Source organism: Gambusia affinis, linkage group LG04 (genome assembly GCF_019740435.1).
Source record: "Gambusia affinis linkage group LG04, SWU_Gaff_1.0, whole genome shotgun sequence".
NCBI classification, from domain to species: Eukaryota; Metazoa; Chordata; class Actinopteri; order Cyprinodontiformes; family Poeciliidae; genus Gambusia; species Gambusia affinis.
This window is the reverse complement of record NC_057871.1, coordinates 3,025,615-3,048,525: the sequence shown is the minus strand read 5'-3', so window position 1 is coordinate 3,048,525 and position 22,911 is coordinate 3,025,615. Positions and strand designations below refer to the sequence as shown.

Genomic DNA, 22,911 nt, shown 5'->3' with positions numbered 1-22,911 from the left:
AGCTCTATTTTTGTTAACAAAAACTGACCTTGGAGCTGCTGTTGTCTGTTTTCACCAGCAGAAGGACAGTATAAAATGTTCCTCTGTGTGGCAAGAGACTTTATCCAGTCAAAACAACTGGAATCACACCAGTAAAGAGCTAATCCTTGTTGATGTCTGAGTGATCACTGTGGATTAGAGGAGTGAAGCAGAAAGTGTCATTAAGAGTAAATATACAGTAAATAGAATTAGCACAAAGATAAACAGCAAATTATCTGCTTGAGAGAGTATAAGTAAGCCACCAGGATGACCTTGGTGTTTGTTTTTCATCCGACATCAAGCTGAAAAAAAAAAACAGGAAGGAGTCAGATGGAAGGCAGATGTCTAATGTCGTTATTCTTTTCGGGTTGATTTTTTTCCATTCGGGAGCAGAGCTGCATCCACCAGAGCCGACACCAACAAGGAGAACATCCCGTCGAGCAGCGGCAGCAGTTCAGGGAGCGCCGGGGAGGAGCCGACCAGCGGCGTGGAGTCGCAGGGCGGCCAGAGCGGCCGGGCCGCTCGGACCTCCAGGAAGTCCAACCACTGTCCGACCCTGGTGCAACTCACCGACAACCAGCCTGCCCACGCGGTGAGTCACACCCCGACTCTGTTTGGAGCTTATAGGAAGGTACCGCACAGTGATGTTAATGTCAGTTTAATGAGGCTCAAATTATTTCGTTCTATTTTAACAGTTTCAAGAGGAAGTCATGTTCTCCACTAATGCACCAGTAATGAAGAAGCATTTTGCTTTCACCCTGTCATCCTTTTTTCTGCAGAGCAGGTCTTGTTAGTGAGAATCATTACTGGAGGCAAGCTGGTAAATGACAGGAAGTTGTTTAATGGTTTTTCAACCACTAGACAGCAGCATGTAATATCCAGCAGACAGTACTAATTGTTCATTTTTCCCCTACGTAAAGTAGTTCACATTTAGAGAGCGATAAGTGCTCAATTAGCCGTTATCCACTTCAAGAGTATCACAAAAGGAAATTATTCAAGTTTTATTCTGTGTTGTGTTTCTAACATGTAAGTGGAAAATGTATTATCTTTGAATTAATTATGTTTTTCTCCCAAAACAAAAACATAAAAAAGAAAATTTAAATAAAATGGCTGCATTGGTGTGCAGATCTTTCAACTTACATAATTTTTTATTTAACATAAGTCTGTGACTTGAACACGTTAATTTTAATTAATTAATTACATAGATTAATCAATAAATTGCTTTGTTTTGTTTCCTTCTACAAACAAAACAAGTGGAACCTTTGTATTTGCATGTTTCTGGTAAGACTTTGAATCTGCCGCACAAGCAACATCCAGTAGCAACAAAGCCACTTCTCTTGGTCCAGTAAGGGTTAATTTCTGCTTCAGAAAACGATCTGATTGGACGCTGGAAAAGGTTATTGTTGCGTTCAGTTTGTGCTAAAAGGAGTTAACCTAGCAGTGAAGGAAATCCACCTTAAAAAGCATCTTTAAAGTTTTATTGGCCTTTATTTGATAGCGAATTGACAGGAAGGTGGGTAATGAGATAAGGAAGCAGACAGGCAACAAAGGTCACCAGGCAGGGAATCGAACCTGCAACCGCCATGTCACGGACTAAGGCCTCCAAATGTGGGTTGTGGCACATCATGCCCTGCGCCACCACAGCACCACATTTCTAAAGAGTCAAATTATTGGAATCTTGAAACACTGGAAAGCTGAATGGAAAATGTTACTTGTTTTGTCAGTTTGTGGTTTTCAATTCAAATGCAATTAATTCGTTACAAATCTGCAGTTAACTTTATTAAAAATTGAATCATGTTCCACCACTTGGTCAACTATCTTCTAATTCTGAGCATCATGCCAGTCATTGGTTGCTATAAAAAGACTCTGGACCGTATGTTAGCAGTAACACATTGGCCATTTTACAGTCAGACATATTTACATGCATATTTCAAAGATAAAATTATTCACGATTGAACTGCATGATATGCTGTTTGACTGACTCACTGATTTAGTTAGCTTCATACACAAGTAACAGGAGTAAAGAGAAGATCAGAACACAGTTATTTTTTCTCCCTGTATGCCAATAAGTTACATAACAGCACAGAAGATACATGATAGCACCACAGGTTCTAGGCTAGACATGATCTGTATTCGCTTGTGAGAACAGCTTTCTCTGAGAATGACAGCTTTTTAAGTAAAAAGCTGTAAAAGCTCAACAGCAGATTTATAATTTTTTTAAGTTTCTTTTGATTCTGCAGCAAAAAAACATCAGGAAATCTAGCTAACTACCTAGCTAGCTATCTAAGTAGCTAGCTATGCTATTTAGTGAATTGATTTACTAAAATAATTTATCAAAATCTGGCTGAATGTATGAATAGTACTGGCTTAACTTTACCTACAGGCAAGCTAGCTTGACACCTAGATTAGCCAAATAGTTTTTGTTTACATAGCCAAAATAGACATGATAGGCATGCAGCAGAGATAGGTGAGCTAGCTTGTGGCCTAGATAAGCAAGATAGTTTGAAATCTAGACAGTTGGGAAAGTTCAAAAAGCTGGGATTGGCAAACTAGTTTATAGCCTAAGTGAGTATTGACAGATTATGACTAAGACACCGTATAGGCAAGATCTCCAACAAAGCCTGCTGAGTTTACAGTCAAGATAACTCATAAAGACTAGATAGTGAGTTAGCCTAGCTAGCCTAGCTAGCAACATTCCCTACATATCCTTCCTAACTGAGATGCTTACAGCAAGAACCTATAGCGGGGTTAGCCAAGACATTCCAGAGCAGAGATAAGCAAAGTTTTATTGTGCTTAGCTAATATATCAAAGTGTAATAATCTATCACAACATTTTTTATTTGACAGCATCTGAGAGTTTTCCAACACTAATTCACACAAGCATAAACTTCAGTTCTTAACTATTAATGCATACTAGTTAATTTGTAACATTATTCCTTCTTTAGCTTAGCATATACAACAATCATGCTTTTATATGTGTTAGGCTTGTTTTGATTTAAAACGACCGTAACATATTGGCTGTTGTGAGACGTATCAACTTTACTGGACCTAAAAGTGTAAGAAATGGTTAACATTAGTTTTATTTTTTTCTTATTTGTCTTCTTCACATTGCTTCGTCTTGGTAAATAGGGACTATTTTTGGCCACATCCATACTGAGAGAATTTTAGGTGTGTCCACAAACATTTTTTGTCATTTAGCTTGACCAGAAACAATTTCTTTGAACCCGGGTAAAAGAGCCTATAAATTTTGAATCGGCAGTTTCATGTTTCCATGTTGCCATGCGAGCAGCATTTATTTATAAACAATGAGGTTTAAAAATAGCTCCATTTGTCTCTCTATAACAAACATGGTGCATTTTGTTTTGTTTTTTTTGTTTGTTTTTTTGTTGTATTGTTCTGTGGCGGTGTTACAGCGCCACCAATTGGCCTGGCATACTTACAACAGAATTTGTGAACCAAAGAGAGTAATTCGGCGGACCGCTGAATTACTCTGAATTTTTATTTTTTTCATGTCTTAGTATCAATGACTAACAATCATTAAACAATCATAAGTCAGGTTTCATCAAAATAAACATGGTGGGTCGGAAAAAAGGACTTAGAAACTGTTCTAGCTTGATTTTTACCATCTGCTCCATGTTAGCATCAAAATTATGAATAAGATTTGTTGATTAAATCATTTTCATTCTAAATGGGTTTAATGTTTTGCAGATTAAAGAATGTTTTGGTGAAAGATCTGGAGAAACCCACATGGACCCACTTCATAAAGGGTAAACCCAAATCTCAACTCTTTTGTACACAAACCTGTTAACCAGGTGATGGTTTCTCATGATATGTTACCTGCTGAGAATGACAACCATGTTTTTGTCTAACGAGATTCTTTGGCACTTGACCTGATAAGAACAGAGATACATGCGAATGTATTTACTGGCTGGGGTTTCCTGAGGTTTTTAGGCTAAAGTGCATAGGAGTTTGTTGTTCACATCCAGAGGTTTAACCTTTGCTGAAACCGTTTTCCTGTCGCCCTCTCCAGGAATGAGATTTTGAGGAAAGACGGGGCTGGATCTGCTTCACAGGTTGGTCCTTTTGCTCTTAACTTTATTCACGTTTTATTTCACGTTTTCTTGTTGAAAACGTAAAAACTGGTGTCTTAAAATGCACAGCGAGTTATACAGACAAGAACATTTACTGTGGAATAAAAGAAGGTCTCAAAAAATCAGAAATGTGTGTAGCCGAATAACAAAAAGGCCCCAAAAAGGCAAAATAAGTTTTTTTCTCAGGATCTAACCAGCAAAGAATCAACAATTTAAGGAATAAAAAGGTCAAACTCCATGATACGGTTGAAAGAATGTCATTCTGAAGATTCAAGAGAGTTTTTTTCCAAGAAGTTGAAATTAAAAACAAAATGTGCTTGATAATCAGATTAATCGGATTAATTTAGAGTATTTAGAAAGACTGAAGGTGCATAAGGAAGAGTTTACTCCTCTTTTGTTGTACATAAACATACACTGATCTGAAGATTACCGTATTTTATTGTCTATAAGTCACACTTTTTTCATAGTTTGGCTGGAACTTCGTCTTGTATTCAGAAGCAACTTATACATGTTTATTTTTCCTAGGATAAAGGGATTGTCATGCATTTTCATCATACGTACATGAACTAGTTGAGTGAGTTGTTGACATGAGAATAACCTATTTCATTTTTTGCACTTTTTTATTTAGAAACAATTCGCAAACATTGTTCTGTTTATAAATATGTTAGTATTTTGAAGACACAAATGAACTCAATTTTGTCCTCAGTGTTCACAAAATAAATTTTTTTTTTTTTCAGAAAATTCATGATATACTTAAAATAATAAGTATATTATTATTAATAAGTATATTAATAATATTATTAATAGGTATATTAATAATAATAATAATAATATATAATGTATATATTATATAATATATATAAATAAGTATATCGCTTATTTTAAGCGATATACTTAAAATAATACGTATCGGTATCTGCAGTACCGATCCGTATTACCAAAATATAGCCACTACCAAAATATGCAGGCACTGCTTCCTAGCAACCCCAGCATAGTTCTGCCTGTCACCTAGCAACCCCAGCAGGGTTCCGCCTGTCACCTAGCAACCCAAGCATAGTTCTGCCTGTCACCTAGCAACCCCAGCAGGGTTCCAGCACATGCAGCTGGATTTATTGTTACATTTGCTATACAGTGGCTTCAGGAAAAGTGTTTTATCATTGATTTGCTACTCCGAAGGAACTTGTAACTTTCCTGTTGCTTGTGCAGAAGGCTCTACTACTGCTTTTCAAAGATGCACAGTTGTATAATTGTGCATCTGTTTGCAGCCATTCAAAATTGGAAGACCTGATTAGACTAAAATCTCATTATCTAAGAATAATTTTGTGCAAAAAATATAATGAACATGACTTATCCTGAGTCATGCTCTGCTGTTTGAGGAAGCATAGTAGGTCAATTTTAAGTGGCTGTTTATTGTTGCCAAAGGCATGTGGGTCTGAGGAGCCAAGAGGCCACCTTCTCCATCTGCCTGTGTCCAGTTTTAATCCAGACTGGCACCGTTGAACGGAGCCCAGCGCTGCTCAGCTCGTTCAGTGAGTCGTTTTTCCAGGCAGATGGATCTTAGCGGCAGGTCAGGCAGCAACTCGACCACCACGCCCACACGCTGCCTCCGAGCCGCCATCTGGATCTCTGACAGAGGGCCGGGCCTCCTCTCTCCCAGCTGCTCATAAACGACCCATTTTCAACACAAGCCGTGACTTTTGTCTACTCCCACCAGGATGGCTTTTTCTGCTTACTGATGCTGCAGTTGTGTATTTTCTTTAATTTAAAGTATTTTGTATGACTTTGTGGAAATCATAAGTAAACCCTTTCATTACTTACATCATTTTTCTAGCTGGTCACAGAAACACTATCAAATTTTAATTAACAATAAAATATACAGAGTAACATCCTACAACATCAGTAAGATTAAACTGTTTGTAGGATTATTTATGCAGATAGGATTTGATCTGCATGAAGCCTTAAATTATTGCATGGACTGACGTTATTTGGATGCCTGAGCTTCCTTTTTTCCACCGTTGGCACAAACTTAATCTTTAAAGACACGAACAGCTGTTATGTAGCTTTTGTTTCACTACATCGATTTCCGTAAACTGATCCTGAACAACAGCGAACAGGTTGTACTTGCAATGCCAGAAAACCGATAGCGTGAAGTGACAGCAGCGCTGCTCACGTGCGCGTCAAAACAAAAAGTCACGATGATATTATATTATTTCAGCAACGTACACAGACTGGCAAATTCATTCAAGCTTTTTTTTTTATTTTGCAGATTTCTTTCCAGATTAATTTTCATTTGTTCTGACCTAGTGCGACTATCTCTGATTCTCTTTGTATTAAGCTGACAAGTAAATCTGTTGGCAAGTCGTACTGACAACCAGTTTATCTTCAGATTTTAGGGAGCCTTTTTAGGTTTTTGGTAACAATTTCTGATTTTAGACTAATCTAGTGTGAAAGTGTTCTACAATTTTATATTTTGTCAAGTTATACCCAAACTTTCAGTGATATTTAAGGATTTTATGCAATATGTCTGCAGAAGCTTTGCATAACTTTATTTAGCTTTATTTCATCAGCTCTAACTAGCCTTCCTATCCCTATTAAAGTTTTATTATGTAATTTTTATTTTCAAAAAAGAATTTTTTACATATTTGTTAAAATTATTTTTAGATTGTGGCAGTACAGAGACAGATAATATGTGAAAAAAATCTAGCTCCTTCTCCCAGTGTTCCCAGTCCTAACTGCAGAAATACACCAGTCAGAAACAACCAATCAGAGCCAGGAGGAGGGTCTTACCGCTGCCAATCACTCTTCTGCTAGGAAAACCTGCTGCCTGAACTCAATTTGATTATTTGTAACAAATGAACTCATTTTTTAAAGTTTGATCACCTGTTTTCTTTTTTCATTGTACAAAAACAAGCTTTTTCTTTCATTTCCAATAATAAGCAACATTGTTATTGATTATTCAGCATTCTTTTAGTGGCTGGCTGAGGCACAATGAAGATCATGAATTTAATCATAAAGAAGCTAAGAACAAGTTATTTAAGTTTTAGTTTCAGACTAATGAGTCCCTGGAATGTTTTGTGGAAGAGTTTGACTAAATAATATTTACCCAGTGTCAATATTTCAAGATTTGATTTCAGTTCTGCTTTAAACGTTGGCCTCATCTAACCCGGACATTTTCTTCCCTGCTGTTTCCTGTGTCTGCATGTCTTGTTGCAAAATGAAAACGGGACGCTTAAAAACGTCCGTACAAAGGCAAACCACAATTTTCAAGTTTTTCATTGGTAAGTCATTTAAAATCCATGTTTTCCTTCCACTACAATTAGGCACATAAAACCCCAGTAAAATACAATCAAATGTGTGGTGGTAACATGACAAAATGTGGAAAAGTTTAAGATGCAATGAGAGGTATTGCATGTGTGCTATGTTTCTGTAGGAAAATGAAACATGAAAACATGTAGCAGGAATATGAGATAAGTGTCTGCAGGCGCAGTCAGGTGGAGGTTTGGGTGCATCAGGTCAACGGCTGGTCCCCTCAAAGATACAAAGACAAGAATGAGTGCTTCTTATTTTTGCCATGTCAGCAAAATTCCTATTGCATTTCACCACGTTTCTGTTTGTAGAGTCTGCACATGTAAACTCGCAGCTTAATCATTTACTAATACGTGCACTCAACACACACACACACATACACACACACACCCACACACACACTGTCTCTCTCTCTCTCTCTCTTTCTTCTGTCAGTTTAAGCTGTTTTTTCTTCATCAGCTTTATCTCTGATGATGATGTAACGCTGGCTCAGGGAGGCGAACACATAGTGGAGTTTGTTGGGTGTGTGTAGGTGTGTGTGTGTGTGTGTGTGTATCTAAATTACATCAGGATGATGCGAGCTGTAACATCTGCGCTGGAGTTAATCCACGGCGGCTCTCTCCAGAGCGCACATCGGGCCTGTTTGTGTTTACGTCGCTGATCCCTCACAGCAGCTCTTCTTCTACTATTTATTATCTGTGGATTGATTCGTCAGTCTGCTCCAGCAAACAGGATAACGTAATCAAGTAAAAGTGAGCCGTCAGTCCACAGCTTTTATCTGCTTAATGAGTCATTTGTTTCTGTAAGCTCACTGGTGAGATTTTCTGGCCTAAAAAGGCGTTAATGCTTGTGTCTAAGTACATCATGCGATAATCTGATTTAAAATGCATCTAACCATTGAATTTGTCCGATAGAAAACCCAATAAGTGTGAAGAAAATAGAAGCCATGAATAAAATGCAACATTAGTGATGAGGAAAAAAACACAAAGTTTTTACATAAACTGAGTTTAATTGAGTTTCATTCTTACTTTTGTATCTGTGACATAATAAGAAGAATATGGAAACCTTTTATTGACTCAACAGACAAACTGCAACTCATCAAGTTGTAGTTTCAGCGTGTGAAGGAATACTTATCCATCTTTACTGAAAAACTCGCAGATTAACTTTTAAACATTAATCTCACTTCATACTACATCCTGTTTGAACATAAACAAGCTAAAAATAAATAGATGACTAATGTCAGGTGTCTGCTGGGAAAAATCTCTCTTTAAAGAACATCTGACATTAAAAGATAAAACAAAAAATAACAACATATTGTAAATGGAATCAATCAATCAAACAATAAGATTTTATTTGGATAGTTTTCAGCAACAAAGCATTTCAAAGTGCTTTACATCATAAAATCATCAAAATACAAAGACATAGAACACACAGTTAACAACAATACATTTTGCACATCAGATTATTGACTAATGTTTCATGATTAGGTTTCAAAAGCAACTCTAAGCAGCAAAGTTTTTCATCTAGATTTAAAGGAACTCGATGTTTCAGCTGTTTTCTGGAGGTTTGTTCCAGATTTGTGGTGCATAGAAGCTGAATGCTTTAAAAACTGAAGAAATAATCATTTTTAAAACAACAGTATGACCTGAGCATCTAAAGTTTGTGGCACACTGGCTTTGAAAACCAACCAACCCAACAGATAAGGGATTAAATTATAGATGAATAGTCGTTAAACAAATCACTGCTCCGTTAATCAACAGGTGAAACATGATCAGGTTTAAAGAATGTGTGAATGTTTTGATAAGATTTCCTTTTTGACTTCATCTTAGACTCAGTCAAAAAGTGATTGGATCTATTTAATGGAATCTCAGCATCTTTTGGTGAATTTAAGGTTTCATCAGGAGAATTTGAGATGCAATGAAATAGATCCAATTAAACAAGCAATTAAACAGACTGGAAATTATACAGGAAAAAACAATTAATTTTTCTCATATACCAAATTTACTTTTAAGAAAAAATGTGAAGCTTTTTTCAGTGACCCAAAATGGCCAACAAAATGCAAAAAGCAGCACAAAGCCACAACACAACAAAACACCACAATGCAACAACAAACAGCTATAAGTCAATAGCAACAAGCTGTGAAACATCAAGAAAAATCTACAAAACAAAAGCTAACATCACAACGCAACAGCAGGAAGCCACAAAAAAACAAATATAAAGTACAAAACAACACAAATATAGAGAAACAAGGCAGAGGGGCTCTGATTATATGTTGTGCCATATAATCAGAACAACAAAATGTTGCAAAATAACAAAACAACAATAAAACTCCACAATGCAACATCAAAAATTCATGTTGTTTCTAGTCAGGAGCTTCACAGATTATCTGTCTCATACCATACGGTCACAAAATGGTTAAAGTTTCAACAAATGTTTAAAAATAAAAAAATTTTATTTAAGTTCTCACATAGTTTCCCAATTAAAATATGAATTATTTATTTATTGTAATGCAGGGAGAAGATAAGGAATTCACAATAATATTATTTTTGTGTTTTAAACTGGGGAGAAAAAGCAAATTTTAGCCCCTCAGGACTTTTGACTCTGAGATTTTGGAGTAATTTGGTGTAATATGGGGTTTGATAGGTGTTAACATAACCACCTGTACAAAAGCACAGTCCTGTTTTTCCCACTAGGTGAGCTGGAACAAGATGAACAGTGTTTATTCAAATTACCGGAGTGTGTCTTTTGATAAGAGGATACCGATTGTTGACAGACAGAGTGAGTTCAGTTTGTACTTGTACAGGAGGAAGGAGGGGATCCTGAATCTCGGCTGTGACCGTAACGCCACGTGGGGGAAATGTGTACAGTTAATCTGTGCCAATCTGCACGTTCACACAATGCCTGCAGTTCCACTTCGTATGCTGTATGATTCACATCGCTGTTATTTCCCATGCAACAGCTGAGGAGACGTGATAAGTGCCTGGTTCTGGCCCTGTGCCCCATATCACAGCAACTACTGATGCTAATCATTCTGCTCTGTCATAATGGGTCAGAACATTTGGGCAACATTACCAAAACAGGTCAAAACAAACCAATCTGTTTGGTTTGTTTTGACCTGCTTTTCTGTAACCACAAGGGATTTTATACTAAAACTATATTGTTTCCTCACCACATTGTTATTGTTTTTAATAAGCAAATTGAGATTTTAAGAAAATCTAAAATAATATTCCATATTCAAAATCATTCTGCGGCAAACGTGGAAAAAATCGTGCAGATGCAGGGAGGTTTTCAGGTAGATTCCTGCTTTGAGGCGAGCGTTTCCACAGTAGCTGCGTTATGGAGGGAAAACAGAAATCATCCAGTCAGCCTACGTGTAACAGATCACAGTGTCTGTGCCTTTTCGTGTCCTCTTCTCTCGCCCCTCCTCCATCTTTCTCCCCAGCGTTCCTCCGCCCCTCCCTGCAGAAACAATCAAGCCCACTACTTCTACCTATATGGCAAACTGTTGTGTCATATAATTAAAGCGCGCCCTTTTCAGATGTAAACAAAAGCCTCGTTGTCTACTTAGGCGTAGAAACTGCTAGAACCTATTCAATAAATTAGAATAATTTTGAAACGTTCATTTATTTCAGTAAATAGCTAAATAAAAAAACATTAGATGGTGTGGAGAAGAAAAACTGAATTATTTATTCTCAGTGATAGATAGATAGATAGATAGATAGATAGATAGATAGATAGATAGATAGATAGACAGACAGACAGACAGACAGACAGACAGACAGACAGACAGACAGACAGACAGACAGACAGACAGATAGATAGATAGATAGATAGATAGATTTCCTGATGCGTTTTTGCTTCAGAATCAAAATAATTTACACTTAATTATTAAGCTACTGTTTTATAATGCTTTTCACTTTAAAAACTGTTTTCAAGTCTTAATTTCTGCTAATGATGATTTTCAGTTTACAGCCAATTTGAGTAGAATACAACATTAGAATAATAAAATAAAAAAAAGTGTGTCTTCTACCTCCCGAAATGTTATTTTCAAAAGGTACATTTAATCTAACGTGAGCTTTCTACGTTGAAGTATATTATATTTTATCTCGCCTTGCCATACCTGTGTGAGCAAAGAAAACCTATTACGGCGAAGGGGGCGATAACGGGTGAAATAAAAGGCGGGGCTAAGTCAGTGCTGTCCAATCAGAGCAGGAATTATCAGCGGGCGTACGTTTTTCATGTTTCCCCCATCAGCCAATCAGATTCGAGGACCAGCCCCTCTCTGAAGGGCGGGGCCTCACCGAGTCTAGGCTCAACTTAAAGAGTCTTCCCCCCTCCACCAGCCTGCAAGTTGTTGTTGTTGTTGGATTGAGGACGCTTTGCCTTTACTCTCATGGTTGTTCAGACGTTAAGGATGAAGATCCAGGAGTCGCCCGTCGCCTGTGACGCGGGGAGGATCGGAGGCGGGGAGATGCGCGCCTCGGAACCGGACCGAGAGGACGTTCCGCGGCTGGACCTGACAGCTCTGACCGAAGACAGCAGCTGGGGAGGTGAGAGCTGCACGCTTCATTCTTCACTCACACACTGCTTCCGAATGTAAACACGCTTTAATTAATGACCTCCATTTGGATTTGCACAGACATTCTGCTGCAACTGCGCCTCCACTGCAGAATTAATCATAAGAAAAATCCTCTTAAAGTCTGCAGTCACCTTGTTCGCTTCAGATCAGTCTCTTTTCCTGCAGGCATTTGCAGCTGAATTTGGTTTAAACGCTTTAATATTGCATTTTTTGTTTGTTTGGGTTTTGTTTTTTTTAGCTAGTTGTGATGCAAACCGCCTGCAGCTGTTATTTCCAACAAGAATCGATTAATAATGGTGACTTTATTGAAATAATCAGAATTGGGTTGCATTTAGAAGAATAATCGATCATTTTATTTTTTACTCATGTGTTGGTAAATAATATGAGTTAAGGCATCAGGGAGGATCAGTGACCCGTAGTCATTTTACCATAGTATTTTTGCTGGAGGATAATCATTGCAATATAAATGATAATATTGTTGTTTTGAGACAATTTTCTAGTAATTTAGTGGTAACAGCATGTAATAAAACAAGATGCATTCTCAAAGATGAATAAAGTTGAAATTCTAATGACTATTTAAATCTGGAACTGGGAGATATTTTAATTATCCAAAATAAATAAACAAAAACAACAAATAAATGTTTTTGGGGTTTTTTTAAGTATTTGCAAACAAAATTGCCCTAAAAAGGCCTAGTTTCATTATCCAGTTTTTGGTAGAAAGAAAGAGAAAATATAAAAACGATAAAAAATGCAAACGGAAATTATTGATTTTGTTTTATTTAGGATGAAATGAGTTATTGCCTATTGTGACAGGGATGGTAAAGCGTTGCATCACTCACACACCTCCTCCTCCTCCCCATTATTTCCTCCGAGTGATCTTGAATTTCTTGTTCTCCTCTGTGCAAAAAAAGGAAACAATTCACAGTTTGTCTTGTACTACTGATTGTTTAGATAAGAGGAACCTGCAACACACCCAAACTTTCCAGTTTTGTCTTTTGATCGTAGTGCCACGCATTTGCATAGATGAATGAAGAAAGTAAACAGACATGCAGAGTACATATCAGAGAACACGCTGTCCTGAAACCGTTCTTTTGTTCCGGTTTTGCTCCAAATCGGCGCAGTTTCCTGTTTGATGTGATGAAAACTGTGCAGCAGAATAAAACGTGTCAGCTGCAGCATGCTTGCCTCATGCCCGTGGAGCCCCCTAGTGGTCAAAGATTGCATTTGGAAAAATACTGGTGCTCTGAGAAGGAGAGAAAAAGAGAGAGAGGTTGTTGTTGCCATGCAGCCAGCCCTCCTCTTTCCCTGCACACATGGAGGACGGATGTGGTTTCTCTCCAGAGCTGCAGAACATTATAGGAAAACATTCAGTTGTGATGTTAGTGTAAGATGACCGCCATTTTTATTCACCATTATATCGTCCCAAAAGATTCAGGTGAGGTCAGAATATTTGCAGAAAGCTAAATTTGTCTTTTAAGTGAGAGAAACACTCATCTGAGCGGTGGGTAGCAACATGTGGGGGCAGGGCCGATCACTTAAAGAACAGATTTTCATGCTCTGGAGTTAAACCGTCTGGAAATCAGAATGGAAAAAGAAGAAAGTGTAGAAAAATGATCTTCCTTTCCTCCAACCGTGTTTCCTTTTGTCCTTCATCCTTCATTTGTCTTTCCTTCCTTCCCTTTTAGCTATCCTCTTTCCTTTCTTCTTTGTATCCTTCCTTCTGTCTTCCAAGCTTTTTTGTCTTTCCTTCATTCAATTTTCTCATCTTTTTGAGATTTTTTCTTCCACCCTACGTTATGTCCTTCCTTCATCCTTTACCTGGTCTTTCTTTCCCTCCTTTTCCTGCCCTGTGTTCATTATACTTTATTGCTTCCCTTCTGTCTCTCTTATATGATTCCTTCCTTCCCTCTTTCCTTCCTTCCTTCTTTTCATCCTTCTTCCTTCCCTCCTTCCCTCCCTCTCTCGCTCCTTCCCAGTCAGTTCCCCTGGAGGAACCGGTCCATGTATTTTTCAGGTCCGGTTCGGTTCTGTTGGTACATTTTGTGCTGAACACAGAATATTTTGTTTCCACAGACACATTGATTGACTCCAGTTATTCTCCAGCACTGACGCCCTAAAGAGGGATTTATGTTGCGTATAATCAGATAATAAAGCCTTATTATTCCGCAGAAACGGGCCTTTGGGCGTGGGTCCGTGACCTTTGCCCCCGCCCGCTGCAGCCCGCTGTGACCTGATATTCTCTTCTGGCAGGAAGTGACACAGTTACGTTCACTTTCACTTCTTCACCTTCTGCTTTCTGTGTCTGTTCCTGTAGATTCCCCCTTTCCTAACTCCTGTTTCCTCGATTTCAAAAGCGTTTTCCACGCTGCCCGTTGCGACGGTAAGTCCTGTCCGCATCGGAGCAGCTAATATGTCAAAGTAATTAAAAAGGAGAGAAAGAAGCAGCTGTCTGTCTTGACCTTTTCCTTCTGCATGGCGACATGCTTGAGCGCTCCGGAACATAACCGCCGAGTATCTGGGCACAGCGGCGCACAGGCCGGTGTTTTGTTTCATTAATCTAGTTAATCCACAGCCATCAGTGTTCAGTTGATTTAAAGGATTAATTTAAAATGCCATGGAGCCTTAGAGGCGGGCTGACCGGAGCCTGGAAAGAAAAACATGGATGTGATGGAGTTTAAAAACCCTCTGACACGCCGCAGGGCCGCCGCTTCATGAGCTGAGCGACCCGTAGGGCCGCTGTGGAGATAAAACCTTAAAACAGGAGTACTTTTCTGCCAAAAAACACACAAAATGTGAGATTAATATCACAAAATTCAAAAATTTCCAAAAGTTTAGCATTTTTGACTTTTAGAGCTCAGAATTTTATTTATTTTTTCTAGAAAATTCCTGAGATTAATCTCAAAAAAGTTACATTTTTTTTGAGAAAATAATTACAGAAATTTTCAGATGAATCCGTCCTTGAATATTTTTACTTTCATTAATATGACATCTTGTGATTTGGCATGCATGAGGTTTTTGAAACGATTCCTAAAAATATAAACTTATTACCAAACAACAGCTGGATGTTTTTTTTTGGATGCAGTAGAAACCAAAATGGAAATGCAGAATGTAAATTGCTCAAACTATTTGATGCAGAGAACTGGTTGAAAATCACTCTTTTAACTGCATGTTCATGTCTGTTTGTGACTGCACATGGAAACGGCCCTTTAGTAACCATTAGTTACTCAAAAATAGTCCCAATAGTTTTTCTTTCCTCCTTACAGAAAGTTTCTGTCATGTTTGTATTTTAGAGAAGGAATGAAAAATCATGTTTGACCTGTTTGGCACATAGGTTTGTGATGCTGTTTCACAAACAAACTTTAATGGAAACACCATAAAATGAACTTTGTATTGCAGCAGAAACACTTTTAATGCTAAAGATGAACTGCCTACTGAAATTGCAGTGGAACGCCAAACTCATTGCGTGGGAATGCAAAACCTTTGCAAGCTAACGCAAAAGAAAAAATCCCCGTAAATCTCCTATGGGGCTCCATACAGGACAAAACCCTGCAGGGTTCTGGAGCTGGAATCTGAGCTAACTCTCCTCCAGTTTGGCCCAAATGTTCCCCCAGCGTAGAAAAACATGCAAACCGGCCGCAAACCGTCGGCTTGTTTTCATTCCCCGTGTCACTCGGTTTATTCGGTCTGTTTCCACGGTATCCGCCGAGTCTCTGCAGCTTCAGCACTAACATTTCCCAAACAGCCTGATATTTTCCCCAGCTTGTGTGTCTTGTCGTTTTCTCATGCACACACGCCTGAACAGATGCAAGTTTTTGTCTGTGGAAACTGGATAAACACAAGCTCAACACAAAGGCTCCCAGCGGAGATCGCGGCCTGACATTATCCCGCAGAGATCTGCTCTTTTATTAATAGCTCGGGCATCGTCAGGGGTGTTCCTCTGCAGACATAATTATTACCAGAGCGGCGGCAGCAGCCGGGAGACTGCGCAGAGTCAGGGTGGGTGTGGTTTACCCACACTTTTACAACAACGTCAAACCCCAGACGAAAATTTTCTTTGCTGCTGTGGTTGGAGGAATTTTACTCCCTCAGGAAAGATCCACATTTTGCTTCAAACTAGCTTTCTTTACATTTAAATTTGGAATTTAGTTCAAAAGACTATTATTATTTTTGAAAAGTGCAACTAATTCCTCTTATTTTAGAGGAAAATTGCTTTGCAGCAACAAATGCAACTCTGTGAAATTTGGTGTTTTCCTCTCCTGAAGTCATGTAAACAATTTAATAATTCATAAAAAATGCATGCTGTGTGTTAGCATAGCTGGTCACCAAGGGGAGGCTGATCATTTTTCAGCATTTTCTGATTGAAATTGTTGGTTTTAAAAGTCAAATTGAACATATTAGAGGTTGTAATTTTTACATTTTTTATGTAAAGCTACATAAAAAATTAAAAGTTCTTGTTTTCGCATTTATTTAGAAAGTACCAAATTATTCATTTTCTGTCTTTTTAAAATTACCACTATGATTTTGAAACAAATTAAACAGCATAAATTCAGCCTTTATTGACCTGTGGGTCCCTCTGTGTGCAGATTCAATCGAATCCTGCGTGTTTTAACTGGACCTCCAGCTCCTTGACTTTGTGCTGCACGTTTTGACCCAGCAGTCTGCTGTGGTTCCTCCTCAGAGCCGATCCTGGCCTGCCCACTGCAAAGGGAGAGCATGGACCGCGAGGAAGCCCGGCTGTCCCCCCACGCCGGCGGCCGCCTGATCCGCCAGCTGCTGGAGGAGGCCAGCGACCCCATGGTGTCGCCCCGATTCTACGCCTACGGTCACAGCCAGCAGTACCTGGACGACACCGAAGTGCCGCCTTCGCCGCCAAACGCTCACTCCTTCATCAGGTGCGCCCACTTTCTTTCAGTTTTTTTTTTTCCTTTCTACATGTGGGGCAAAAAGGAGAAAAAGTTTGAGTTAAACGTTTTGTTTTGTCTCTTCAGTCGCAGGCGGAGTTCATCCCTCGGCTCCTGCGACGACGAGAGAGAGGAGCTGACCTCCGCCCAGCTCACTAAGAGGATTCATGTTCTCAAGAAGAAGATCCAGAGATTCGAGGAGAAGTTTGAGGACGACAGGAAATACAGGGTATTTACAGCAGCTGTTATGAAATAAACCCTGATTAATTCTGATTATTACTAGAAAAGCTAATTATTTTCTGTATTCCAGCCTTCACACAGTGATAAAGCTGCAAACCCAGAAGTGCTGAGATGGCTCAACGAACTGGCCAGACTACGGAAAGAGCTAAAAGGTAAAAAAAAAAAAAAAGAAAATCAAAATATTGTTTCAGCTTTCTTCAATTGAGACCAAAAATCATAAGCAAACTGGAAGCATTTCATTTAAAAGGGAAAAACAATTCAGTACATTTATGTCCGTGTTTAAAAAAATAAACGTTTAAGTCAAATCAGCTGTTTTTCTGTATCGGAAGTGAAAGAAGTGGACCGGTGCATCGCTGTAAATCACATATTTACCCCGACGTGTTTCTGCAGAGCGGAAGCTGATGAAGTCAGAGGAAGACCTCCCGCCGGTGACCCGCCAGCGCAGCAACACGCTGCCCAAAAGCTTCGGCTCCCAGCTGGACAAGAAGCCGCAGCAGGAGAAGGCGCCCAAGCCGCCGGTGGAGGGCACTCTGGAGTCCGTCCTGAAGAAGCTGCAAGAGAAGAGACAGGAGGTGAACCGGCCCGAGGACATCAAGGTAAAATCAAAAACCTGCTGCACAAGAAGATCCAGAGGTCCACCTCAAAGCAAACGTTGACGTTCCTCCGGTTCTCCTGCTGCAGGATATGACACGGGATCAGATTGGAGCGGAGAAATTCGCCCTGCAGAAAGCGCTGCTCCATTATGAGAGCATCCATGGCCGACCGGTGAGTCTGCGACAGCTTATCCTCCACAAATATCAGCCAGATTTACCAGGTTTTTGAGTTATAAACACATGAAAAACAGAAAAATTATACAGTGGTGAAGAAAATGATGCATTCAGCAGACAGGTCAGAGTTCAGTTAGAAAACGATCCGTCTCCTCTTTCTGGGAGAGAGGGAAGAGAAAAAAGTTAAAGTGAGAAAAAAGTCGTGATAATACGAGACAAAAAAGATAAAATAGGAGAAAACAGTCTCTACCATAATCCAAGAGTAAATGAAATAAATTAAAACTGATCATCATTTCAAAGCTTTCAGGTTTTCTTCTATTTTCAAGGTGAACAGTATCATTGACTTGTTGATTTGAGTTTTTTTAAATGATATTTTTTGAGACCTTTTGAGCCATATTAGTGCAAATAGCCTCCATGTTGTTTTTTGTGTTCTTCTTGCTGCAATTTACTAAACAATAAATGCTTTTCTTGCTCCAGGTGACCAAGAGCGAGAGGCAAATCATGAAGCCGCTGTACGACAGATACCGGCTGGTGAAGCAGATCCTCTGCAGAGCCTCCACCATCCCCGTCATCGTAAGTACCGCATCCTATTTCCCTCGCTCCACACGTTCGGCACGTCCGCAGGCGCTTAATCCCTGACGGCGCCTGGCTGCGAGAACACGCGGCGGTCACGCCACGGACCTGTTGTTGCCCTCTCAAGACTTTAAGTCCAGACTTAGCAGATCAAAGGATCACAGACGGGATCCTTCACAGAAACGTCACAGCAAGGAGAGGCTGGATTATTCTGACGAAACAAGACAGATAAAATTATTAGGAGTAAATTTCAGCCAAAGAAGTGTGAAAATTAAAACAAATAAATTTAATTTCTGAGTTTGAAAAGTCTAAAATTTGCCAAAAAATCTGGAATTTTTGAAAAAAAGAGTTTCAAAAGTTTTACGTTTTCAATCCATATAAAATGTTTTGATTGTATAAACTGGATAAGATTTATTTCAAAGTGGATAACCAAAACTACACGGGTGTATTAGACAAGAAGATTGTTTAAATTGCCACTAAACAATCAATTTTCTGAAAAAAAAAAAAAAAACTTGGATATTTGAAAAGTCAAAAATTTGCCAGAAAAAATTCAAACATTCACGATGTGAGCTATGATGCTAGGGGGTTTACATGTGTATGGTTGATTTATATATAGATATATATCTATATATATATAGATATAGATATAGATATATATCTATATCTATATATATATAGATATAGATATATATAGATATAGATATATATCTATATCTATATAGATAGATAGATAGATAGATAGATAGATAGATAGATAGATAGATAGATAGATAGATAGATAGATAGATAGATAGATAGATAGATAGATAGATAGATAGATAGATAGATATATTGGAAACTCTGAAATTTCCAAGCCTAATCTCAAAATTTCAGATTTTTTTGGCAGACATTTACCACTCCTTTTTATTTATTTTTTTCTATCTACGGTTACCTTAATACTCCTTCGTATAAAATGAGTGCTTTTATTGCGTATGCTCTTTGTTTACATGCATGTGTTAATTGCACACCATGACGTTTAATTTAAAAAACGACGTGCAGGCGCCGGGGTGCGCCTCTCCTCCGTGTGGCCGTGCTGTAGATGCATCCTGGTGTGGTTAATTCCTCCCTTCTTGACCGTCACCACAGGGCTCCCCCTCCAGCAAGCGCAGAGGGCCCCTCCTTCAGCCCATAATCGAGGGTGAAACCGCTCTCTTCTTCGACGACATCAAGGTGAAGAGCTGCTGCTGTTGTTGCTGTTTCCCTCAGACCCCTCATCCTTCTTATTGCAACCATTTTCCCCTCTAATGGAGCTAATTGGTGCCTGTTGATTGGGCGGCTGCCTGCTTCCTGCCTCAGCATCAGTACAGCTGTTAAATTAAATCAGCAGCTGTTGATGTTTGAAACACCGTGTCGCGTGGATGCACGTTTATGTTGGGTGATGAGAAACTAAAACAATGTTCTCCTCTTCCACTTGTCAGCGCTAATGGGTGTAAGCAGTGATTTAAATACTAACCCTGCACGACCCTCTGTGACTAAACCTCCCAATCCGGTTTGGTTTTAACCCTTTGTACTGCTCGTCTTCTGCTGCTCTTTTTTTATTAATCATGTCCTGTTCTTTACTTTCTTTCAGGAGGAGGAGGACGGCTCTGAGGATGATGGAGACGCAAAGACTCAGATCACAGAAAACATTCAGCCTGAGCTCAGCGTTTTCAGCTTCATGGACGAGGAAGTGGACGGTTTCATTTCTCCCGTGGACGAACTTTCACCCTCCAAAACCACGGCAGACATGGGGCTGTCCAACCTACACTCGGCCACCATGTAAGTACATGAAGAATAAAAACACATCCTCTTGTGTTCTGTAGTTCTCAGCGCTTATCAGGCTTTTTGAAACTGAATAACTAACAGTTACTGAAGCAAGGTTAAGATTTATTGCAGTTGATGGCTACGTATTTTCAGCAGTATTTATGTTACAATTGGTCGTTTTAACATGGGTTAGTTAGCCTCAGCGCTAAGCAAGCTAATTAATTGTTATTCAGTGTAACAGTTACTCAAGCTTTTCAAAACTCACAGCTAGCTAATCATGCTGGTAGCTATTTGGACTAACGGCTGCTAAAGTTAATAGCTACTCAAACAAGTAGCTACTTAGGCTAACAGCTGCCCAACCTCCCATTAGCCTGAGCTACTGGAATTCAAGCTAACAGTTACACAAGCAAACAGCTACTGAAGGCAAGAGTTGGTTAAGCTAACATCTACTCAAATTACTCATGCTAACATGAATTAGTTATGAAGCTTAGCCTGTCAGCTAATCAATAGATTAGTTAGTCATTCAAAAAGCTACTTAAGCGAATGGCTATTTTAGCTCACAGCTATTCTGATTAACAAGTAATGGCTACTGAAGCCACTCTAGCTGCTTGTGTAATAACTACTTTGGCTGAGGAGTAGGTATTAGCCTAAGTAGCCATTAACTTCTATAGCTGTTAGCCTAACATCCAAACTTGGATGGTTCTACCTACTATTTATTAAAAAAAAAAAATTAATAAATAAACTATTTCTGGGATTAGGTCAGATGTTTAATTTAAATGTTTTGTTTTCCCTCTCGATCGCAGGCAGGAACTCGTGGAGCAACTTCAAGAGACAAGAGAGGAAAAGAAAAGGATCCGTAAGAACCTGAAAGAGTTTGAGGACCAATTCTTCAGACAAAATGGAAGGTATGAAGAAGCCATGTTGAAGTGTGTACTCCTTCATGTTGGAGCTTCTCTCCAGATTCATTTACTGATTTTTGCTGTCTTGTTTTTTCACAGAACTGTCCAGAAGGAGGACCGCTCCCCGCTTGCAGACGAATACCACGAATACAAACACGTGAAGGCCAAACTGCGACTGCTGGAAGTTCTCATCAGCAAGAGAGACTCAACTAAGCTCATCTGAGTTGATATGGATTTAAAAAAACTGTATCGAGACTGGTGCTCAGTTTCCTGTGATGCAAACATCTCTGTCTGTTGGACTAAACTGGGAACAAATTGCTGCTCTGGGAACACAAAGTCACGTGTTTCTTCTCCATCAGAACTTTGAAGCAAGAACTTTCTTCAGACGAAGCAGCACACGCACAAATAAACCTAAATCACTGATAATTTATTTCTATCAATTTGAAAGAAATAAATAAACTATTTCTGGGATTAGGTCAGATGTTTAATTTAAATGTTTTGTTTTCCCTCTCGATCGCAGGCAGGAACTCGTGGAGCAACTTCAAGAGACAAGAGAGGAAAAGAAAAGGATCCGTAAGAACCTGAAAGAGTTTGAGGACCAATTCTTCAGACAAAATGGAAGGTATGAAGAAGCCATGTTGAAGTGTGTACTCCTTCATGTTGGAGCTTCTCTCCAGATTCATTTACTGATTTTTGCTGTCTTGTTTTTTCACAGAACTGTCCAGAAGGAGGACCGCTCCCCGCTTGCAGACGAATACCACGAATACAAACACGTGAAGGCCAAACTGCGACTGCTGGAAGTTCTCATCAGCAAGAGAGACTCAACTAAGCTCATCTGAGTTGATATGGATTTAAAAAAAACTGTATCGAGACTGGTGCTCAGTTTCCTGTGATGCAAACATCTCTGTCTGTTGGACTAAACTGGGAACAAATCGCTGCTCTGGGAACACAAAGTCACGTGTTTCTTCTCCATCAGAACTTTGAAGCAAGAACTTTCTTCAGACGAAGCAGCACACGCACAAATAAACCTAAATCACTGATAATTTATTTCTATCAATTTGAAAGTTTTAAGAGAATTTATTTCCTATGTTAAACTGTAGAAATTGTTAAAGTTAAATTCTAATATTATTTAGAAGAAATTAGTCGTGAAATTATTTTTGAAGGATTTGTGATGAAGATGTGTATTTATGCGTATTTTTCTAAGGGAGATGTTATTGTTTGTATCCGTTTTCATCTAAATGAGTAGCTTCTGTTATTTCAGTTTTGGCCACCATGTTCTATCTGAAATAATCTTTTAGTTTTGCTTCTTTAGAAGTTTAATAATCAAGCACCTGCTCACTAATCACTACAACCCACACAGGCTCTGATCACATCCAATCAAAACTGCCCATTTTTGTGACCACTTCAAGAGTTTTGTGGGATTTTGTGTTTATGCTTCTTACTTTATGCCAGATAAGCTGATCTGTAAGTCACTGTTTGGTGTTTTCTGGTGACAGCAGAGCAGGCCGGGCCAGAACATGGCCGCCCGTTTGTTTCTCTGTAAATACGGATCACATGGTTTGTTTACGTTTCTGTGAGCGAGTACTTTTCTCCTTTCCTTCTCCAAAATGGATGATTTCCTGCGTGAATTTTGTTTTCACTTGGTGTAAACACTGGCCAGGCTTAACAAATCCTGAGTGTGTACATTTTAGTACATAAAATTGTATTTTGTATATAATATGAATTAAATCATATTTTTATGGAGATTGGGTTGCC

The 22,911-nt window shown here is 38.9% G+C and overlaps 1 protein-coding gene and 1 long non-coding RNA gene across 8 annotated transcripts in view; both read left to right on the top strand.

The window, feature by feature from the left end:
- Positions 1-21,582, top strand: part of fam13a (family with sequence similarity 13 member A) — a 56,912-nt gene extending 35,330 nt beyond the window's left edge. For 3 of the 7 annotated variants that reach the window (XM_044113402.1, XM_044113403.1, XM_044113401.1), the window contains 15 exons: positions 412-610; positions 3,727-3,785; positions 4,049-4,091; positions 11,821-11,965; positions 14,309-14,374; positions 16,673-16,886; positions 16,983-17,124; positions 17,206-17,287; positions 17,526-17,731; positions 17,817-17,900; positions 18,380-18,475; positions 19,601-19,684; positions 20,085-20,272; positions 21,061-21,162; positions 21,256-21,582. In XM_044113402.1, coding sequence (XP_043969337.1) covers positions 412-610; positions 3,727-3,785; positions 4,049-4,091; positions 11,821-11,965; positions 14,309-14,374; positions 16,673-16,886; positions 16,983-17,124; positions 17,206-17,287; positions 17,526-17,731; positions 17,817-17,900; positions 18,380-18,475; positions 19,601-19,684; positions 20,085-20,272; positions 21,061-21,162; positions 21,256-21,379 — 1,834 coding nt within the window. In that variant the 3' untranslated portion in view covers positions 21,380-21,582. The remainder of the gene's footprint in view (positions 1-411; positions 611-3,726; positions 3,786-4,048; positions 4,092-11,820; positions 11,966-14,308; positions 14,375-16,672; positions 16,887-16,982; positions 17,125-17,205; positions 17,288-17,525; positions 17,732-17,816; positions 17,901-18,379; positions 18,476-19,600; positions 19,685-20,084; positions 20,273-21,060; positions 21,163-21,255) is intronic. The other 4 variants (XM_044113408.1, XM_044113407.1, XM_044113405.1 and 1 more) reach the window with 3 other exon arrangements.
- A 38-nt stretch (positions 21,583-21,620) lies between these two features.
- Positions 21,621-22,901, top strand: LOC122829122. The gene is made up of 2 exons (XR_006370329.1): positions 21,621-21,778; positions 21,872-22,901. It is a non-coding gene; the product is annotated as an uncharacterized LOC122829122 (long non-coding RNA).
- Positions 22,902-22,911: the final 10 nt, after the last annotated feature.